Source organism: Rhopalosiphum maidis, chromosome 1 (assembly GCF_003676215.2).
Source record: "Rhopalosiphum maidis isolate BTI-1 chromosome 1, ASM367621v3, whole genome shotgun sequence".
NCBI classification, from domain to species: Eukaryota; Metazoa; Arthropoda; class Insecta; order Hemiptera; family Aphididae; genus Rhopalosiphum; species Rhopalosiphum maidis.
In genome coordinates, this window is record NC_040877.1 from 19,552,205 (window position 1) to 19,574,975 (window position 22,771).

General features: G+C 24.5%; 1 protein-coding gene across 2 annotated transcripts in view; it reads right to left on the bottom strand.

Moving 5' to 3' along the window:
- Nucleotides 1–17,861, bottom strand: part of LOC113555584 (metabotropic glutamate receptor 2) — a 168,209-nt gene extending 150,348 nt beyond the window's left edge. For both annotated transcript variants that reach the window (XR_003405405.1, XM_026960030.1), the window contains exon 1: nt 17,370–17,861. Coding sequence is in view for 1 of the 2 variants with exons in the window: in XM_026960030.1 (XP_026815831.1) it covers nt 17,370–17,790 (421 nt within the window). In the remaining variant the exon portion in view is untranslated. The remainder of the gene's footprint in view (nt 1–17,369) is intronic.
- Between the last annotated feature and the right edge of the window lie 4,910 nt (nt 17,862–22,771).

Below are 22,771 nucleotides of genomic sequence, written 5' to 3' on the forward strand. Positions count from 1 at the left end.
CAGTAACATTTATAATATCATTAAATATTTCTACAAATAATTAATTAATGGACTTGATTTCAATTATTTTCAGAATTATTTTGATGGTTAAATTTGCCCAAATTACTGTTTAATTGTTATAAAATAACTATGTCAGAGCTTTGTTAATAAAGGTTGAAAAACGCATACAAATATATATAAAAACGAAATTGACGGTTGTTGTGTTCTTCTTATATTCTTGTAGTCTACAAGTATTATAAATAATTTATTAAGTTCTTATATTCAAATGTATAGATAGTTATTAATACAATTATCAACTGTAAAATCGAGGAAAAATAATACATATATGCTGATTCGAAGATCATAATTAGATTGAATCAAAAATATAATACATTAAGAAAACAGGATATTATATGAAAAAATTAACATAAAAAATTGAAAACGATTTTTAACAGTTCCATTTATATACCACTCATGCAAAATTGTTATATTTATCCTGTCATTCACAGTTCAATACTTAACATAATCATTATTTACATAGCATAAGACAATTGATAGTTATTCAATACACATATCTCACAGTATGACACTTACCCAAAATATTTTTAAAATTATATCATGTCTATATAAATTATAAGTAGCAGAGAATTACAAAAAAAAAAAAACGATTTTGTCAAAAGCTGGGCTTTGTGTAAAAATTGCTGTTTTTCTTACTATTTAAACGAATAGTAGTGAGGAATTTTTTTGCTTTTGATCTTACACCAAATGTATCAACTAAATCTAATTTTCACCAGAAAGCTTTCTTTTAAATTAAAGATTGAAACATTTTTTACTGATCCTAAAGGTGACGTCAGATACATAAAAATAATAATCATCGTTATAATACACCATATTACTCCACTCACAGTATCTAATAAATATATTTGAAATTTGGAACGTACTATACACTTAATTATGATTAGTAAGCGAACTATATATAATATATATTTTATGATTACATAATTATTATATAATATAAGGTAACCTAATAATTTTTATGTTTAAGAAATACACTATGTTTTATACGGTATTTTCTCATTTGTGATTTACTTATTATGCAGAAAGACTGAACATTTATCTAATGATTTATTTCAGTTAATAGATCATTTTTTTTTTTCATGATTGAAATGCATATTTCAACTAAACTCGTGACAGGTTATACCGATGTAAATAGGATAAAAATATATTATGCATACAATTATAAGGAAATGAACACTGCATTTCAAACTCGGAATTCGACTAGGTGATTTGAAACGCAATGATTGCTCGACCTCAAAGAACATTTGAAACGTAATAATTAAACCACGGCGTTAAGTTACTGCCGCGACCGTAGGTATATATTGTACTGTCTCAGTTCTTCTTGTACTAGCCTTAAAATAAGTCGCGATGACGATAATACAACGACAATAAACGCGTTTAACTTGTTTAACTTTATATACTTTTATGGCCGATAATATATTAATACAATATGACGGTCTGTTTAATGAACCGGTACGTAATACGAGACAATATAATAGTAATAACAATAATTATTATTAAATATACGAGTATAGTTATATAATTAATAAACTATTGTTATAATAGTTATATAATAAAGATTTAATAAACTATTGTTATGGCTATATAGAGCAGTAGTAACGTCATGGATGTGTTAAAATAATACTAAAGTGTGCAAATTACAAGTAGGCATTGACGCTAGACGATATCGTTAAATCGAACGCAACGCATGTACTTCCTATGTGGCAAATCAACGATTGCTGGTGCGCAAGGCGGCAATAACTACTGAAATACTGACGAAGTGACGACACCGCCACTGCAGGCAGCAGACCTCCTTCGACCAGAATAGCCATATTATTATTATTATTATTATACGTATCATCGCGAATATGGACAGCGTCACATCGCCGACTTGTCGTCGACTTTAACCTCAGGCACGGAAAATAGGACAGTGATCTTAACCCATGTTTCGTCGTGTTATGTAATAATAATAATAATAATAGTAGGTATAATAATACCGTTACTGCGTCACTGGGTACAACTACAGCGACGCACAGGATCGCGTGTTGTTCGAAAACGTCCCAGCTCCACTACACCTCTTTTGACGCATCGTAATACCGATCATAAAATAAATTTACCGGCTGTAATCGAAGTCAAAACGGAAATCACGAATGTTCGAAAGCGTTTGACAACGGGAAATAAAACGAATTAATGGAGAAACATGTTCGATGAACGGCAGCCGACTTCGGCGATGTTGGCTAGTAACAGCTATATACATATACAGAGTGATTCGCCAAACGTGCACACTTCCCATTGTTTTATTCATTAATGCGGTCATTCAAAATCTAATTTTTTTTAATTTTCAATAAATATACTTAATACATAAAAAAAATAATGTTTTTTAAATAATATAGTGTTTGGGATTTGCCTTACGTCAAGGATATATTTGTCTTTAAAGAACATGTATATTGTTTAGAATGAATCACATATTTAATACACGTCATATCATGCATATATTATACTATTATAATTTATGATAAAGTTAGGGTGATCAATGAATCTATCAACATTAATAATTTATAAGAGTAGTTGAAGTATAATAAACCTAAGATCCAATACTACAACTATTTTTATTTTTGTAAAACCATTTTTAAAGACTATACCTACTACTAATTATATATATTTTAAAAACTAAAATTCTATTTGTTAAAATTTTTAATTAAATAATTTACAGTAAAGTTTATTTTTTTGTGGGTGGCTTTTCATTTAAAAATTAAAAGTTTATAACCTAATATATAATACAAAAACTCTCGGGAATTTTAAAACATGGTCTTTTAAATATGAATTTATATATTCTAAAAATCAAAGTTTGAATAAATTCATAATGAAAGGAAACCAAGGTGAGCATGCTTGTGAATCGCCCTGTTAGTGAGTCAGTCCGTATATATATTATATACACCGAACAAAGGTGCTCGATTAACACAAGCAAAAATCACAAGAATTAATCACGCAGATAGACATCGTGTAAGCGACCGCAACCTGCCCCGCAGCTATAGATTATTATTCCTGTCGAATCGAAACCATTCAAACCTTCGCTTATCGTTGAAGTACTTAAACGCACGCGCATTGTACATGATATCTTATTTTCTAGTAAAAATAAAATCATATTTTCTAATCTATGTCATCCCTTTTATAGTAAAGTAACCATGTTCAAAAAATAAAACATCCTAACATTCTCTACAAAAAATCCCAACAATAACCACTACACACTGCCGCAAAAGGATATTCGTTTTCAGAATATAACAATTATTTTTCATACTCTAGATGGTTTTCAATTTGAGATTAACCTTTTTTTAGTTTTTAGTTTTTAATTTATTGTAAACATAAAATAAAAAAATGTATATAAGTATGCGTCATTTCAAATTTGATTTATTTTTAACTTCACTTTTCCGACCCACTAATAATAATTTTAGATTATACCAAAAAAATGTAAGACATTTTTTTTTAATTACAGTATTTTTAGTCCACAGTGTGTTATTTCTATTATATTGCGTTTTAAATGGGATTCCTGGTCGCCATGTACTATACTAAGACCCGTTATTATTTATTTTATATTTACATTTGTGAATGTTTTTTAATCACATTAATTGTTAATAATTTATTATGATTGTCTACCACGCTCATAATAATCTTTATTCAATGAGTCACGTGTCACAAACTTAATAATATTATTTTGGCCGTTACATTGCGCACACTTTTTAACAGTGTTATGTCGTTGACGTCAAAATTCAGAACTACTGCACGCGCCACCGTATGCACACTGCCCAGCGCCACGCAACAATTAATGTAAATAAGTATATCGTATTTTACAACATGATCTGTTTTCTTACGTCTTGAAACCATGGTTAAACAATTCTCAACAATGAAAAACAAAAAAGGCTATTTATACACAAGCACATGAAATATATATAAGCTTACTATTGCTCTGAAAACTACAATATTCGTTTACATGCAATAGGAAAGAAATGATAAAAATACTAAGAGTTCTACATACAAGCAAAATTGGAGGGCTATAACTCCTACAAAAAAAAAATCAGAGCATTTCAAAACTATTTTATATTTTTACTTGTTTTTAATTTTTTAATAGAATTGTAATTATTATATTTTTTTTTAACATTTACATCGATATTATGAATATGACGTATATTTTTATTATTACTAGGACTATGAATTTATTTGTATTTAAAGATGTATAATGTAATAATTATAACTAAAATAATTTGTATTATTAATGTTCCTACAAAATATACACACCTTTTAGCGACATATGAAAATCGACGATATTCTGAAAATTTAAATAATAGCAACAACGAGGTATTCTGTATGAAATAGCAACTAGATAGAAAATAAATGATATAATTAGTAAGTACATATTTTAGCTAGAGACTTGATAACTATTTTATTTATATTAAACGTTCATTGTTATATAATAAATACATATAATATAAATTACCTGTTAAAAGTATGTTTTTTAAACGATTGAAACAAAATAGTGTACAAGTTTGGCCTCCCCCAAGAGTTTGCTTAAAAAAAATTGTAAACCCTCAAATTTAAAACTCAATTGGTACTTAATGGTTGTACATTACTTTAGTAATTTATAATCGGTCTCTAGAAAGCTGTATAGTTCATATTATATCTATTCTAATCTTCTAGGAAACAAACAATCTTGCATTCGCCTTTTGGCTCATTCTTTTCCAAATAAACAGTTTAGCTCACATTATTATTTTCCTTACAATTCTATACTCAGAATCGAAGAAAAAATTACTTTGTATTATATAATTTAGTATTCCTAAGGTCTACTTTGGATGACAATACAGTTTGAACGTAACAGTTTCCAATCATAATATTGAGGAGTATATTGTAAAAATAACGATGTTTTATCGGTTATACCATGAAAAAAAAACCAAAAGGAACAACGATTAACTACTAACCTAACCCAATCTAACACGCCGTAATTTGATATAATAGTTATAATACAAAAATTTGAATGAAAAAAAATCGTAAATATGATAGCAGAAAAAATTATTATTATATCCGTCTGCACAATGTGCAAAACTTGCTAAGTCTCATACATTATTGGTAACACTCGCAAGAAATCTCATTAAAGACTATAAATTTAGCAACTAGATTCTAAGTAATGATAAAAACTAAAATTGCATATTCAAACAAAAAGTAGTTGCGGAATCATCTCATGTATTATATTTATGTGCATAAAATTGTTTCTTGAAGTATTCAGTTTGATATAAAAAAAATATTCCCAAATTAATTTTAAATGATATCAAACTAACCTAGGTTAAACTACTTGCTTTAATTGGATTAGTTTAAATTCCTATCCAATTAAATAGTTTTTAAATATGCAAGCAAGACGAAAAACGCAATCTTCAAATATGCCAACGTCTTAGGTTCTATTAACATAACGAGTAACACCCGGTGTTAATTCTACGTGATAAATACCAGTTTCATAATAAAAAATGATTGTTTGAAATAAAAATTGACAACAAAACGATAGAATATTATTAAACACAGTAAATATCCTAATTATTGTGATATAATATTATGCCGAAAAATAATAAAACAACAACGATGCATTGAAGCCATGATTTATACGCTCTGATATTAATAAAAAATAATGCTCAACATATTCTACATGAATCCGCAGTCTTTGTCGTCTTCGAAATAACCGTTTTCACATACATTATTATTAGTTTAGATTTTATAACAAGGGCAATATACAGTAGCTAAGGACGAACGTGACGAATATAACATGAGGTATATAATCGTATGTCAAAATAACACTATACTGACTATAATGTTATAGAAACTATTGCAATTTGTAAGCAATTTAAATATCACTGCTCATAATTTATTTTAGATTCACGGTCTTACTCGTAGAGCCAGTTTCCGCATTTCATCTTAGACAGTGGTCTAAAATGTAATCTTAAAGTTGAAAACAAAATAAAACTCATTGTTCTGCACGGCCAACATTACATAAACGTAACGCCCAAATGAAAATGGAGATGGAGAATGGTAACTCCTACAAATAAAATATAACCTTTCCAAAACATTAGATATTTAAACTTCTACAAAAAGATTTGTGACCTCCTATGAAAATATTAGTAATCACCTATAACATAAACCATAATAATTATATTACAATATTATATGTGTTCCCGTTAAAAGTTTGAAATTATACTTCAGTATAAAATAAATGTAACTTTTATATACGTAATTGCAAACATAAAAATATAAAAGGTGATTCTATTAGACATATTTACGCTGATACTTATTTAGTACAAAATACAAAATTCGATTTTTATGTACGCACTAAAAAACATTTAATTTTTGAATATCTACTAACATTTGAATTATCATTTTTCTATGTACTATGAAATTAAAAAAAAAATTTATATTTGAAATAATTTTAAACTATTTTACCGCAATATTATTTATACCGTACATCAGTATGCTTATATGTATTATGTTAATAGCAACAATATATGATAAGATATTAAAATAATTATTTTATAATAATAGTAATAGTATATTCCGTATATTAACTATATTTACTGCAAAAATTAGTTTAATCTAATATTAATAATATATCTTAAAAATTTACTAACGCCAGTGTTCAGAAATTAAAATAATAAAGTAAAAATATATTTTTATCGCTTTAATGTGCACTGTCAAACGCCAAAATTAGTAAATATGTAAAATAAAATTGTCGACCTAATTTTTTGTTTTTTATAGAACATGGTAGTAAGTATTAAAGAACTATGGATATTTGGCCTGGCTCTGGAACATAAATACGATGAATCTGATGATTACAATACAATGCGTCTGACAATATTTTAAAAATAACCAAATTATTGGAAATGAATAAAATAAATTATCTTATGTTAACAACGATAACAATCGATAACGTGTCTACTATTTGAAAATGAAAATACATAGTTATACATTCTTCTTTTCGTTCGTATATTTGTATACTTTATTGGAGTTTATTGTTTTTTTTTTCTTTTATTATATAAAAATGTGTCTATAATTATCACCTTAAACTCTAAATTATAAAAACAAAACTAGAAACCGTAAATATGCATAAATTAAGAAAACAAAATTTCTCATACAACTTCAAGAAAATGCGAAACAAATGTGTGTCTTAATTTCAATTTCAATTTTCTATGACTTCCTAAAAGAAAAATATGCATTTACTAGAACTTTTGAGCCCTGCTTATAAGTAATAGTAAGTCATAGAAAATAAATTATAAACTGACACCCTTAAAATTTACACTTAAAGTATACACTTAAAATTGTTTTTTTTTAAACATATATTTCAAATCCGACATATATATACATACTACTGTAGCTTACTCGAGGTGCACTCGAAACCTATGATATATAGTAGAGCAACTTTCTTTAGTATTTTTTTTTTCGATATTTTCTAACTTATGGTCATAGCACTTTGTTCCATACTTAAATATAATACGATTTTACTGTTAGAGGAGAAACAACCAAAATTAAGAAAATAAAGTTTGATGTATCCCTTAATTCATAGATTATACACATTTCTTTATTAACTTTTTATAGAATAAAAGTTGTAAACCGAATTTCAAATTAAGTGAATACATTATCAAGAGAAATAAATTTCTTCCATCTTACAATAAATCAATAAAAAATTAATATCCGACGCATACCATCATTATTATATAATCAATAGTAAAATAATTATGCCGGAGAGTTTTTTTGTTTGTTTGTTTGAACGCGCTAATCTCTGAAACTACCAGCTTGATTTGTAAAAATATTCTTACATTTGATAGTCAAATTCTTCAGGAATGTTATAGGCTATTTAAAATCACGCCACAACCCTTAGGAGCTGAGAAAAAAGGAAAAAATCAGAAAGAACACTAAACAAAAACAAAGTAATTGCATGGAAAGGTGATGCGATGCAATAGGTCGGGGGGCTGACTGCAATATCTACAATGTCAGTTAATGATGAAATAAGTTTTAATAAGTACCATTTGCAAATGACGAGTATTAAAAAACGAACTTAACAACGTTGAATCACATAAGAGGCGTCGTTTTAATGGTTAACGATGTGTATAAAGATAGCTAGTTACATAATATTATCATAAGGTATGACCTAAATAATTATATTTATTTATATTTGTTACTTGTTTTTTTTTATTGGTGTTTTTCCTTGTTTACTTATACCTAATATCTTATTTTTACTTTGTAATCCATATGATTTGTAATATTTCATTAAATCCTCCATAAAGATATTTACCGTTGATAAATAAATAAATATGTATACTTTGTGAAATAAATAGATAAAATATGATAATGACCATTTAAGTTCTATCTATGTTATTACTAAATTACAACAAATACTGTTACAATACTATTAGGTTTTCGACATTTTTCATTTGTATATATAATATTTATACATTTCTACATTACAATTTGCATTATCTAATAAAGTCAAGAGGTTTATCTTTACTTATTTTGTAGCATGTAAAACTCTGTCGCCACGCAATTGACAGTTAAATTAAATGATACCCAATTTCTCATACATCTCGATGACCAATGTTTATATTTTTAAGCAATTACATTTTCAAACAAATCAATAATAATAAATAACTATATTTGTGATTTCACACATCAAAAATGATTTCTCGTGGGAAATAAAATAGACTCGATAGAATGAACTAAATTATAACATTATACCAATTAGGTTAATATTAAAATGAAAAAAAATTGATGGTTTTTTTTTGATATTTTACGTACTCGCTACTCGAGAATTTGACAATTATTTGCCTATCAATATGAACCTCAAAAATGATTCTAAAATCGATATCTGAAATATATAATCATTCGATAAAATATAATTGAGATATTTTTATCGGGGAAAGAATTTATGTATATACTGCACATTGTCTGCATTCTATATTTTATTATGTTGTATACAATATTTACTATGTTCGTATTTACTACAAAAAGTCTACTACAGTTATTTGCAGTACTAAGAAATAAATATAAACACTATAGACTTCCTGTAGATTTTATATCTTATTTTCCATACGGTATAGTACACATGTATAATATTATAGGTATGTCATATAATTGAAGAAGGATTATTGATTTTATAGCAGTGGTCATGCGAATAATACAACAACAAAAAATAATTTTCATATTTTTTATTTTGACTAAATGGCTAATTCTAAATTAAAAAATTCTTGGAACCACTATACTTATGCCATTATTCATAATTTCATTGATCATATTTTTCTATTATTATATAGACCAAAACCGACTATGATAATGTTATTTTTTTTTTTTTTTTTGTAAATTGGTTTTAAAAAAATGAACATTAAATAAAATAGTATAAATCCGATACTCGTGTATTAATGTAATTTAATATAATAATAAAAGAAAGATTACATTTTTTTAAAGTAATCGTTTAACTGTATATTATTTTTCTATATTATTAAGAATAAAAGATATATGTTTCTTACGAACATAGTCATATTTAAAATTTAATACATGGTAATCAATGAACATTGTGATTCTCATTATTTCATTACTCTTGCGCTTAAACCAAACACAATTAAACCTCATTCTAGTGCATTTTTAATTACTTGGAATATTTTTTTCTACGAGTGCAGGATTGTTCTTGAAGTATAAAACATTTGATTTAAATTAAAACTTGATATGATTAGATTTATCATTTTGTTATAAATGTTGTGGTGGTGAGAAATGAAGGTAAATATAATATAACAATACTATTATAAATTATTTATGCGCCAGCCGCTGACCTACTTATAGTGAGTAGGTAGGTAATAATATTATGGGAAATAATAATATAATGTAACCTTTTTCTGATTACACCCTTTTCATACTCATTATATAACCATAAGGGTCTTATAATTTAACCGTGATATTCTATTGACATGTACGATATATTTAATATGTGTCATACTTATTTACAATACTAAATTATACTAAATTAATTTAACTATAAAATATAAACTCATATTGTATGCATACAAATATCTTTTACTTTTTTAATTATTTCGTTGTTTATATCAGTTGAAATGCGTTTATTCTATACAGCGAGGAATACTATATCACTAAATTAATATGCATTTTAAATATAATTATTATTAAAGAATATGTTTCTCTCGACGAAGTCTTAAGTTTTCTTAAGTCTCAAACCAGTATTTATTATGAAAAAGTCTTCTCTAATGTAATTTTTTGTACAGTGTCCGATATTTCGTCATTTACAAATTTAATTAAACCACAATACAACCTCTTCCCACGCATTTCAATATCCATTAATATGTAAAATTTAATACTATCTACCCGATATTATATATTTGACAGGGAATGCTCAATCACAAATTTTCCATATTAATTCGAAAACTACTGACTATGATAACAATTAACTTCAAAAACCATATGATATATAATCATTAAATTTAAAATAATATCTATTATTTATCTACTATACTTTTATTTTGAATTCATGATTGTTTTTCAATTAATAATATGTATTTAAAATATTTCAGCACATTAAGTACTATTACAATTTTGAATTAATAATTAATAATATTTATACTAATATAATATAACCATTATATAATAATTTTTAAAGTTTTTACAAAAAGCAATAAATATCATAAATAAAATTATTTACATACCTATCACTATAAAGTTAATAAACTCCACAATGTTATTTTTATAAATAGGGATAGAAGGTTGATACTTGGTTCACTAAGGAATTTTAAAACTTCACTATTATTTACCATAATATATCATAGTTTTGTCATGTCCACATAAATATAATTTATTACCACCTTATTATTAATCGTAGTGGAAATTTACGACAAACAAGTCAAATATATAAAATTAAAGTTAATAAATATTAAATATACATAATAATAACACATGCACACTACAAGTGTTGCACAAACGAAAGAGTAACAAATCTATGTGACATTTGATTATCTACCCATAAATTTTCAAATGAAATCTAGGAACCATTTTTTTGCTATATAATAAAAACAGCTGAAATTTAAAATGGTTGATAATAGTAAGTATTTTCCATGCTAATGTTATATTTTTTATTAGTTCTAACCCACCCAAATATGAAACATGAGGTTAATTATATATATATATTTGAATACCTTTTTTTACGTCCCTTATAACTAAAAACTTTGCTTCATATTTTATAATATCTACATAAATTAGTATATCTGAAAATTATATAAAATTTGCGTAAAACACAAACTACATAGAACGTTATGTGTATTATTAAAACCAGAATAAATAATTTGTTTATTGAAAATGTTTTTATCGCATAATTAAATTTGATTAATTTTCAAAACTAAGTTACATCTATTAACGAAAGATAAAATTGTATTAGTGGCATTATAAGATAATTTTAATAATTTCTTTGATTATTTAATATTCTATCATAAATTCTGCCAAAACTAAAAGTAAAATAATCGTTACATTTATAGATATATACGTATTTATCATAAAATACATGGCTTATGATGGAAGTTTGAATTGCTAGATAAATCGTAGCTTATTGCCGTGGTTGAGTGTTTGTGAACATTCGCCAGACACAAACAATTCAAATACACTAAGTCTGATACACAATGGGGCGGTGGTTGGCATTTTGATAAACGATCGTACAATCTGCAGTGACCGCATACACATTTATACTCAATACCAGTACGTAATATCTGTTGCGTTCATTTAAGTAAAAAAAAAAAAATTGAAATTGCTAATATGATACGATAGCAAAACAATATTATTGAATTGTAATTTATCAAACCGTATATTATAGTCGACATTATTATATTTCTCAAATCTCAATGACCGTAAATAATTGTTTAAGTTCATTAGAAATAGAATAAAATTATTATTTAATACTTATTCATAAGATAACATTATCTAAGGAATGCCGAAAGATTTTGGTAAATAACAAATGAGAATTATTATCAATTTCAATTATCAATATTTATACATTTATTTATGACGTCTAAGTAAGACGTTAAATATAGTTTTCAAATAAAATTGACTTCATTGATTTTACTACCAATATGTACCACTATAATTTTTATCATACTCGTATTCATCCGTGTTAGGATTCTATAAACAATACGTAATAATTCATAATCGAAAACCTAGTTATGATGAACAAATATCTAACAAAACTCTTCACTTTTAGTATTGGCGAAATACATTTTCGTACATCATACGTACATCATACATTTAAAAGAAATCTTAGTATTTTATAATTGATATATATTTCTTAAAATATTTGATGGTCATGTATTCAAACTTTTAATACTTCAATATTATTAAAATCATACTAAAAACCAATTATGAAATAAAATCAAAGAAATTAATTAAATTCCGTCCCTCAATCAAATGAAAACAAACTATACATTTTAAATAAAATACTATTGTTTTTAAATACTCACCAAACGAAATAGCCTACATAACATACAATCCATTCAAATATTAACCAGGGTCCATGTATTTATTAAATTATTGGTAACAGTTACAAATTAAATTAAAAAATCAAGGAACTCTGCCATACTGCTCATGATATTAATGGATGCTGAGTTTACTTACAAGTCTTGATTTTTCAAAATATTTTTGATGTATTTATAAATTTATATTAGTAATTAACTTTTCTATAAATTATACAGGACAAAAAATATCATATATATTAAATTATAATAATTATAATTTAATTCATATTATATTACTAGCTGTTATTAACTTATGAGTCAATACTGATGTATATTAGAACAAAGTAAATAGGCTCGTAAATATTTTAAGCAGGTGTGAAACTGTGTATGTGTTTAATAATGGGTAAATGCGCAATCTTCATATTATGGTGGAAAATGCGATGGCAGCTGTGCTATTAAATTGCCTATTCAAGGCGCCGTGTTATCATATTTACTCTTATGCACTTTATTAGTAAATAGTTGGATGAAATCTTATAACAGTAAACGCATGGCTCTAATAATATGATGGATCGGGTAGGCTAAACAGGGGCGTAATTTCGGGTTTTTTTTTCGGATGTGCGGAGTATCAAACGGGCCATTTTGAAATTTCACCAGGGCATATAAAAATAGATTTATTACGCAAATGTGGGTAAATTATTTTATTCTGTTTCCAATTATTTCCATACATTATGGACCGAATCAATGCATTAACATAAATATTAAAAATCAATTTAAAAACTAAAATACAATACAAATTTATAGCAGAATATTTATGTATAACCAGTGTAACTTAAAGTTGTAAATATGATTAACAGTATAGCGATATTAATATATGTCAATATAAAAATCAAAATATTTAAAATACAATTTAATTTAAATCATATTAATAATCGTGCATTATTTCATCAGAGTGCAGGCCAATTGGAACTATTTTAAAAGTAAGAGGTACAACCGCACACCCTGATCCCCCGACGCTAAAGCCTACCCCTCACCCATATTCAAAATTCCTGGTAAAATACTAAAAATTTGATGTTTTAAAATGTAGATACGTATTGATACTACAATGTTTTATTTTTATTATTATTATTATTATTATATCTAAGTAAAATTAACTAAAAATTTGTCATAATATACCATACACCTAGAATAGTTATATTCAATAATAGATTATAGAATTTCATATCGTTAAATATCACTGCTTTAAATTCAAATTAATGGTAATGTGTGATTAATATTTGGTCAATATATAAAATGTATAGTTTAATATAACATTTAATTTTATTGCATCCCCATTTTAGTGATACTATTATTTCCATGATATTCAAAGTTCTATTTTATTTTATTTCTATTTTTTTTTTTTATTCAAACCTAAGTATAAAATAAAAAAAAATGAATGAAAAAACATTTAACCTTAAAATTATCTGTAACGCTATGTTTTACATTTTCAGCACCACCAACAACTGTGGTACTAAAAAATTGCTTATGACGTTTTTTGAAACTTATAATTTAGATTAGAATTTCGATTACATAAATGTGGTGTCATTAATGTTTTGTTGTAAACATCTGGTAATTAGAAAAAACAAAATGCGTAGGAATAAACATTTTAAGAATCTACTAACAACATTTTTTTTAGCTCCCTTACTTATTGATTTTTCAAAATTTATTTAATTTTTTCTTCAGTATTATATATATATATATTTATATTCTATAAATAATGCTATATATACTCCCCTTACAGAAAAATTGGTACATAAATAAAAAAAAATGTAAATCGATGGCGCTAAATATTGTATAATACACTACTCACGCTTAATTCTTTTTTTACCACAGCTCATTTAGTTAATTTACAGGAATCTCTGAAAATGGCTGTAATTAAATAAAATTATACCGAGCATAACAAACATTTCAAAATTCCGTACCATTTTTTTGAATAAATTCTAGGAGCATCGATATTTAATAAAATATGTAATAATATTAAACTGCTATGGGTATTTTATTATGTGTGAATTTTAAATCAAAATCACTAACGCAATTATTATCTAACTAAATCTAGAATACTAGTACTCGTTAATGATATAATTATATATCATATTATATAAATCAAATTATCTGTGTAATAAAAAATAATTTACTATAGAAAACTATGTTTTAATTTATTTAACATGTCTTGACTATCATTCAATCTTAACTAAAAAATATTTCTATACATATATTTATTTTGAATGTAATGACGATAGAAGTGTACAAAATAAATTAAAACTTAAAAATGTAAAAATATAAAATTATATTTCACTGTTAAAGAATTACTTCTTTAAGATCATAAATTACTTCTTTCTTATCGTATAAATAGATAGCAAAAGTTATTTTTGATCATTAGCTTCAAATATAGGTAGATAGACCTAATTATATTTATTAAGTACAAAAAAAAATTAACTAATTATTTTGCCTTTTATTATTTACTCTGATATTAATAAAGAATAGATTAAGTTATTATTTTATCGAACATTACTGATAGTTAAAGATAATAATAATAATAAACTGTGGTCAATTTAATGGGACACAATTTAATCTTGATGATTATGTAGTTAAAATTAATTATTCCTACCTTAAGATCACAATATTTTATTTTGACAATTCTAAAAAATTTAATAATCCCATTCATACTATAACTATAAAAAACATTAATCCTAATAAATATATGTCAACATTGTATTTCGTACTTAATCAAGTTTAAAATAACAAGCAATATATCTATTTTAAATACTCGTATTTTCTTTACTTAGTAACTCGATTAAATATAACTGTTTTGAAAGTATGAACAAGGGGAGAAAATTTACTTTTTCTAACCACAACTAAAAATAAATATTTGACTGCAAAAATAAAATACGAAATATAGTTAGTAGCTACAAGTTTTTTTTTTTTATTTTTTTAGGTGTATGGACTTTTTTTGAATAATTATATTATTATCATTTAATACACATGAACAATTTTTGAACTGTATGATCAATGAAATAAATATAGTATGAAATATCCTAGTTTGGCAGATCGTTTCTGCTCAGAATCTTTTTTTCAAATACAACAATATATCATTAAATTAAAATTTAACGGGACCATTAAAGTGACACACTTGACACTTAATGTACAGCAAATCAATAACAACTTTTCCATTTTTTATATTTAATGATAACCATTTGATTAAATTACGTATCAAGCATTGTATTTTATTAATATAAACTTAAATCAAATTCAATAAATTTTATTTTATAAATATTTTTTTTACAAGTACCTACTCGTACCATAATAATAACAGATAATATTATGATGTATGCATAAAAGAATAATAATTATTAGAACTTGTTCTGCAAGAAAAAGTATAATTGATTAATTTAATTTAATATAATAAATATCAAGTAGGAACATAAGAATCATGAATTTTTTTTAAATATTAACTTTGATAAAATCATTAAATAGAATAAGAAAACATTTCAACTTTCTTACACTTTTGTAGTTTTGTATTACTTCTAAGAATAATGAACATCAATAAGAGTTAACGATAAAGACCATAATATAATAATTTATTTGAACCTAGTTTACCCATAAATTAGATCTATCACCTTTCATTTATAATGAGATAAAACAAAAGTCAACTAGATAGCAACTAGCATTTAGATACAAAAATAATCTACATATTTCTAAGTCTTCTGAAAAGCCCATAAAATAAGTATGTTTATGCTAAAATAAATAATTAATTATATTTTTAACAAATTTCGTGAAAATATTTTGTTTTTAAATATTTAATTTTAGTATAGGTATTTAAATACATAAATTGATTATTAAAAACAGTTATATTTAATTATTAATAATTTTGAAACTAATGGGTCTCATTGCATCTTTGAACAATGCTTTATATTAAATATTATTTTTCATATAAAATACAACAAAATAATTTATATTTTATAATGGAATGCATTAATAAATTAAATAAAATATTTAAATAATTATAACTTTAAATATTTATCGAGTATTAATAACTATATTTGGTTAACAAAACATCTCTACAAATTTACGATACAAAAATCCATATATTGTAGTTACTATAAATGTCCTATTCGTTCATTAGCTTTCGTATTATAGGATCTATTTCTCAAAATAAACCATAGTTTTAAAACGTAATTGAAGCGGCCGTAAATGCAGAGTAGTCACAGTGTTTGCATTAAAGATATACCACCAAAACCTACACCCACCCACCTGCAATAAGGGGGCGCCTCAACGATATTATAATTTAAAATAAAACATAATATATACAAATATAATTACATATATTATGTACATTATTCTATTATAAAACATTTAAGTCTATACCTCGATAATAATAAAATAAAGTTTATCAATCCTTTGTTAATTTAAAATTAAATATTTATTTTGTGAATGATGCATAATCGTTAATTTGACCAGTGTAATAATTTATCGCACGTCCCGAATAGTCATAATACTTTAGTGATTTGAGAAGACACTCAATTTAAAAAAAATATTTACTGTACCCATGTCTGCAATGGACAATAAAAAAACCTTACTCTATATGGAGTATTTTCAATAAGTTTAAATTCATATTACTACTCTAAGCCACTAATAGCTGTAAAAAGTCGATAAAAGATACACAACTAATATCTCTCGCTTTAGACTACAACAGAAACATAACACTTACAATTATTATTATACGAACAAAATAATCTATTATGAGATCGACATTATAATGATACGTTCATAACTGACCTTTTATGAAGTCTATAGCCATTTCCAATCCATACGTATCCTTATCACAGTCGTCCAATATGAGGGCTCCGATTTTAAACTTGGTCCACTGTTTATTGATTTGATCCAAGGTATAGAGCATCGTCTCTACGGTCTGTATACCACCTTGAGCCATAATCGGACCGCAAGTGAACTGGGTATCCTCGCGAGAATGGACCATCATCAATCCACCGAGGAGCAAATCGCCCTCGACCACGGCCTCTTTTTTCATAGGCCATACAAATTGTTCCGTAGAAAGTCCGGAATGCCGCATATGACGCATACGCACTTCCGGAAACGGCGTCTGAGACATTCGACGAAGCCATCCTGTATGATTGAAACACACCACAAACGGAGACCACAGCACAATTACAATTATGGCTGTATTAAATACGACAGCCATTTTGAATTTTAAATGAAATGAACCCGATTCAATATCCACAATATATGGTGTCTCAAAACTCAGGTACCCATTGGCGAATCCAATTGGCCAGCTAATCTAAACATAACAGTGGACATTACATAAAAAATCGTAAAACATATTATATAAAACCTAATAAACAAAAATATTAGGAAAGTCGATTTTCTATATAACAAATAACAATGGATCTCGTTGTCATTCAGTAGATTACTGTAATGGATATTTTAAATTTGAATTCAATTATAAATCATTTCATCCAAAAAACTATTCTAAACGGAAACTACTTGCCTATATCTCTAAGGATATTTTATTATAATATAATATATTTATATATAAGTTAAGAACTAATTTTGGTCATAATCAAATCACATATATTAAATAAATAATAATTAATATTATAATATTATGTCAGATAATACATAACTATAGCGATTAATAGCTTATATGTTAACATCTACAAACCGAGAAATATTTAAATATATCTGTGATATAAATAACTTAAAATAAATCTAAATATTTTGAAAATTTCATTGTTTGTAATAAATATACGTATAAATGAAATAAGTAGTCACGTATATAGTCCCTAGTATAATATTTTTGAATTACAGCACAATACTAAACTCATTTTTTATTTTAAAACATCCAATTTTAAAATTTTAACTTAAAAGTCTATAAAAAAAAATATGCACAGTGCATACGTATTTATGAATTTTTAGATTTATTAAGAACAGCTTATGAGAAACTTTATGTTAAAAAGTCAACCTTCAGCCATTCAAATTTAAAATTATATACATTTTTAAATACAAAATACTTTTCAAATTTTCATAAAATTAATACATATTATTACATTAAGAGGATTGGAAGCGGTGACTTTCTGTCTTTGTCTAACAGCCATGGAACATAGCTATACACCTGACAAAAATTAAGATACTTCTAGTTGTCTGATTTAAAATATGTAAAGATGTTTTAATTGCTATAAAAGTTTACTTTGCATCGGTCGAAGCACTTTTCCCATTGTTTTATTATTTAAAATAAATATTTTGATGAGAATAAATATTTTAAATTTTATAAATTTGTAAATTTGTATTATTAAATATATTAAAAATATGCTTCGACCAATGCAAAGTAAACTTGTATACCAATTTAATCATCTTTACATATTTTAAATCGAACAACTAGAAGTACCTAAATTTTTATCAGGCGCATATAGCTATTATTCCTATGTTTCACGTGTATAAGACAAAGACAGAAAATCACCGCTTCCAATCCCCTTAACAAAAAAATCGCTGAAGTTATTTTTAGCTAATACTATATTGGTTTTATTTTTACAGTCTAATTAATTGTTGAAAATATAGTTTTTTTCTTTATACATAGTGAGTTTTTTTTTTATTATTATCTAAATAATTTATTTACTGTTTTTTCCAACTTGTCATGTTTAACGCAAATTCTATGTAATAAAATTAAGTGTAGAAAAAATTAAAAATTAAAAATGTACCTTTGTATTAAACATTATATGTATCCATGTTTTTTTAGTAATATTATCTAAATTAATTAAATAAATCTATTAAAAATGATTAGACTACAATGTTTTATAATTTCAAAATAATATAATATAAAATACTATTTATTCAGTGTAATTTAGGTACCTAATAAACACACATACAAATAAAATAATTAAAAAATGCATTATATTTGTGTAAATTCACTTTAAAATTATGACAAAAATAATATTTATACTTTTTTAAAAAGAATATTTTTATTTTATTTAAAATTTAAATCTGAAATTAATAATAAAAAAAATATTGAATTGATTTGAAGAAAAAAAATGTTTCTAAATAAAAATTAGTTTTAAATAAAAATAGAGATAACAAAATTGATTAAACTATTGTTATTAAGTTTAAACTATTAATACTATTTAATATTTATTCATCTTTTATTCAAGCCACTCTTCTAGCTTGCGTATACTAATTAAATTCAAATATATTTTATTCAGTAATTTAAAAATCAATATCAAAATATATTATATTAAGATTTAAACAAAGAAACGATGAATTTTATAAAACATTTACAATATTATGCAAAATGTAAAATCAACCACCGATTACCAAAATAACGTAGCTTAAAATAATAATCTTGAAACTCATAAATAATTATATTACATTGAATATTTTTAAATAATTAGTGTTTTTATTTTTAAAAACATATATGAATATTTAACGAATACAAAAATAAATAACTATACTTAATAGTATAATAAATAGCCTCGTAAAATCAATCACGATTAATCGACCAAAACCATATTCATTTCGAGTTATTTTCTAAAGAAAACACTAAAAACCATTTAAAACAGAGCATACATGTGTTCTATCTTATATGTATATTTAATTTAATTTAATATCAGGTTAAATATTACCGGAAAGAATGAAAAAAGATTTCAGGTCAAACGATTATTTACAATTGAAATAAAAATGTCATCAATACCATAAAAGTAAAATTCAATAACTGAAAAATAAGTGATATTTTATTTTATGGCAATAATCAAAATACCAATACCAACGCAATTTATTTTTATTTGAATTTGTTACAATAAATCTGTCTACTAGTAATTGTACTTATAGAGACGTTTTATAAAACCCATTAATAATTAAACGATTCAATTTTAGTAATTTTCAATTGACCTTCGTTGAATATCTAAGAACATTAATTTATGTCATTTTCATTTTTAATCAACATAAATTATGGTTAGAAATTTTAAAATGGCTTAACAAAAAATAAAATATTTAATTAAAATGTTAAAAACTTCGTAAAACATAATTTTAATTAGGTAACTATAAATAAATTAATCCAATCGAATGTTTATTTGGTATAATATTATGATAGTTTATGTTATAATTTATTTATATTTCAATTTTTAATTATTAATGTTGAATGCTATGTTAAAAATTAAAATACATATCTATTGATTCGAAAATAAAAACATACTTCGTACATTGATAAATACTTAACACTTACTAACATATTTCAATACAGTCTCTGCATATACATTTCGAAAAGGTTATTTTTTTTACATTATATAAGACATTTAACTCCAAAAAATCTTTTATGTAAAAAAAGAAGATTATATATATTTAAACAAGGACTATAAACAAAATCTCAAAAATTTTTGAATGAACAAAATTGTGTACTACGTTTTTAAGATATAAATAATAATTTTCAAGCTTAAATTAAAATGAATAATACGCGACTACCACTATAGCTTTACTGCTATTTCATATTCAATTTACCTTGTATACATCGGTTGGACAATCGAAATATTAAATGTTGTATTAAAGTACTATAAAACAAAAATAAGAAACATAAAAATGCATTATATTATATTTAGTTTTTAATAATTTTCTAGGAAAACTACCGACACAGTAAAAAAATGACTTAACATTGTTGAAAGAGCCTTCCTACCGAAAATAAATGATAAAATATAAACCTCGAAGAAACTTGTAACATGTTGAAACAAAAATAAACCTTACCTCAGTCAGAGTACAAAAGGACCTTCGTATCACATGAAAACATGAAAAAATAATTTCTTAAAACCTTTGAACTATATTTCATTACAATGCATAAAAGGCTATAAACTATTTAAATAGAAAACCTAGTGTAACATAATATAATATTTTTCTTGGAATATTTATAACAAATTTCAGTGCATAAATATGTTAGAAAATAACAAACATGTGTAAGTTAATTATCAATCCGTAATTATTGATAATTACATTCATTATAATTTAATGTACAACTAATAATTAATGTTAATTGTAAAATATCCAACTGCAAGGTTAAAAATTAAAAACTATAAATTGTAAATAAAATATTTTAACATGATAACACAAATATATGAATTATTGTTTAATCTTATACATACATAGCTTATTGCTTTATACATTGTCTACAATATATTTTAAAAATCATTTAAACTTAAGCCTACAACTGCATGGAATCTAATATTTAAATGTCATGAAATTAAAATTTTCTCAAGCTACGGCCATTTAAAATTCCAAAGGTAGAAAATGACAGTAAGGAATTTAATGATTTCACTTATAAATACACATCCTACAACTATAATTAAATATACTGCAATTATTTTTACAAAAGCTTGTTTAAGCTAATCATGAATACATTTATACATTTAAACATGATTTGAGTTGAATATTAATTTATAAGATATTAAAATTTATTTTTTTTAACTGAAAACTTTCTTGTGTATAATAATAAATCATAATTTATATTATTTTTTGAGATCTATTATAGGTACCTGTCTCATAAAATGTTATTAACTTATTTAAATTAGGTATTATGAAAATAATTGGAATAAATTTAAAAAATATATTTTAAATGTATAACTTTATCTAATTTCAATTCGAAGAAACAATTTAAAATGTTTAAACTCTATTTTTTTAACATTTTCAAATAAATCTTTTAATTTAAATGACCAAGCATTTTAGTTAGAGAGGTACCTACGTAAGCTTTAAAATGCTTAAAACATCTTATATTTATTTTATTGAAAAAATATTTTTTTTTCGTATCAAAAAAATGCAATATCTTTTAAGCTGCACAATTGTATTTACGATAATATGTAACACTACACGTTATTAAAAAGTACAAATCCATATTTTGTTTTAAACTGACCAAAATTTGTTTTAAATATTTAAAAACTGTTTTAATGTTAGAAATGTTTTGATTCTTAATAAATAAAGACACTTCATACTCCAGTAACTAATTATTTCTTCAGCGGGGATATTTTATTTTAAAATGTAACTATTAGTTATAAACAGGGCTAGGATTGATATGCAACAGCATATTTTTTATTGTTTACGTCATCTAATTATTAATTTTGTCAGTAATGTCCACGAATCACTTCATGATGAAATAAATGAAGGTGTTTTTATTTTGCATGTTTTTGCATATTTCG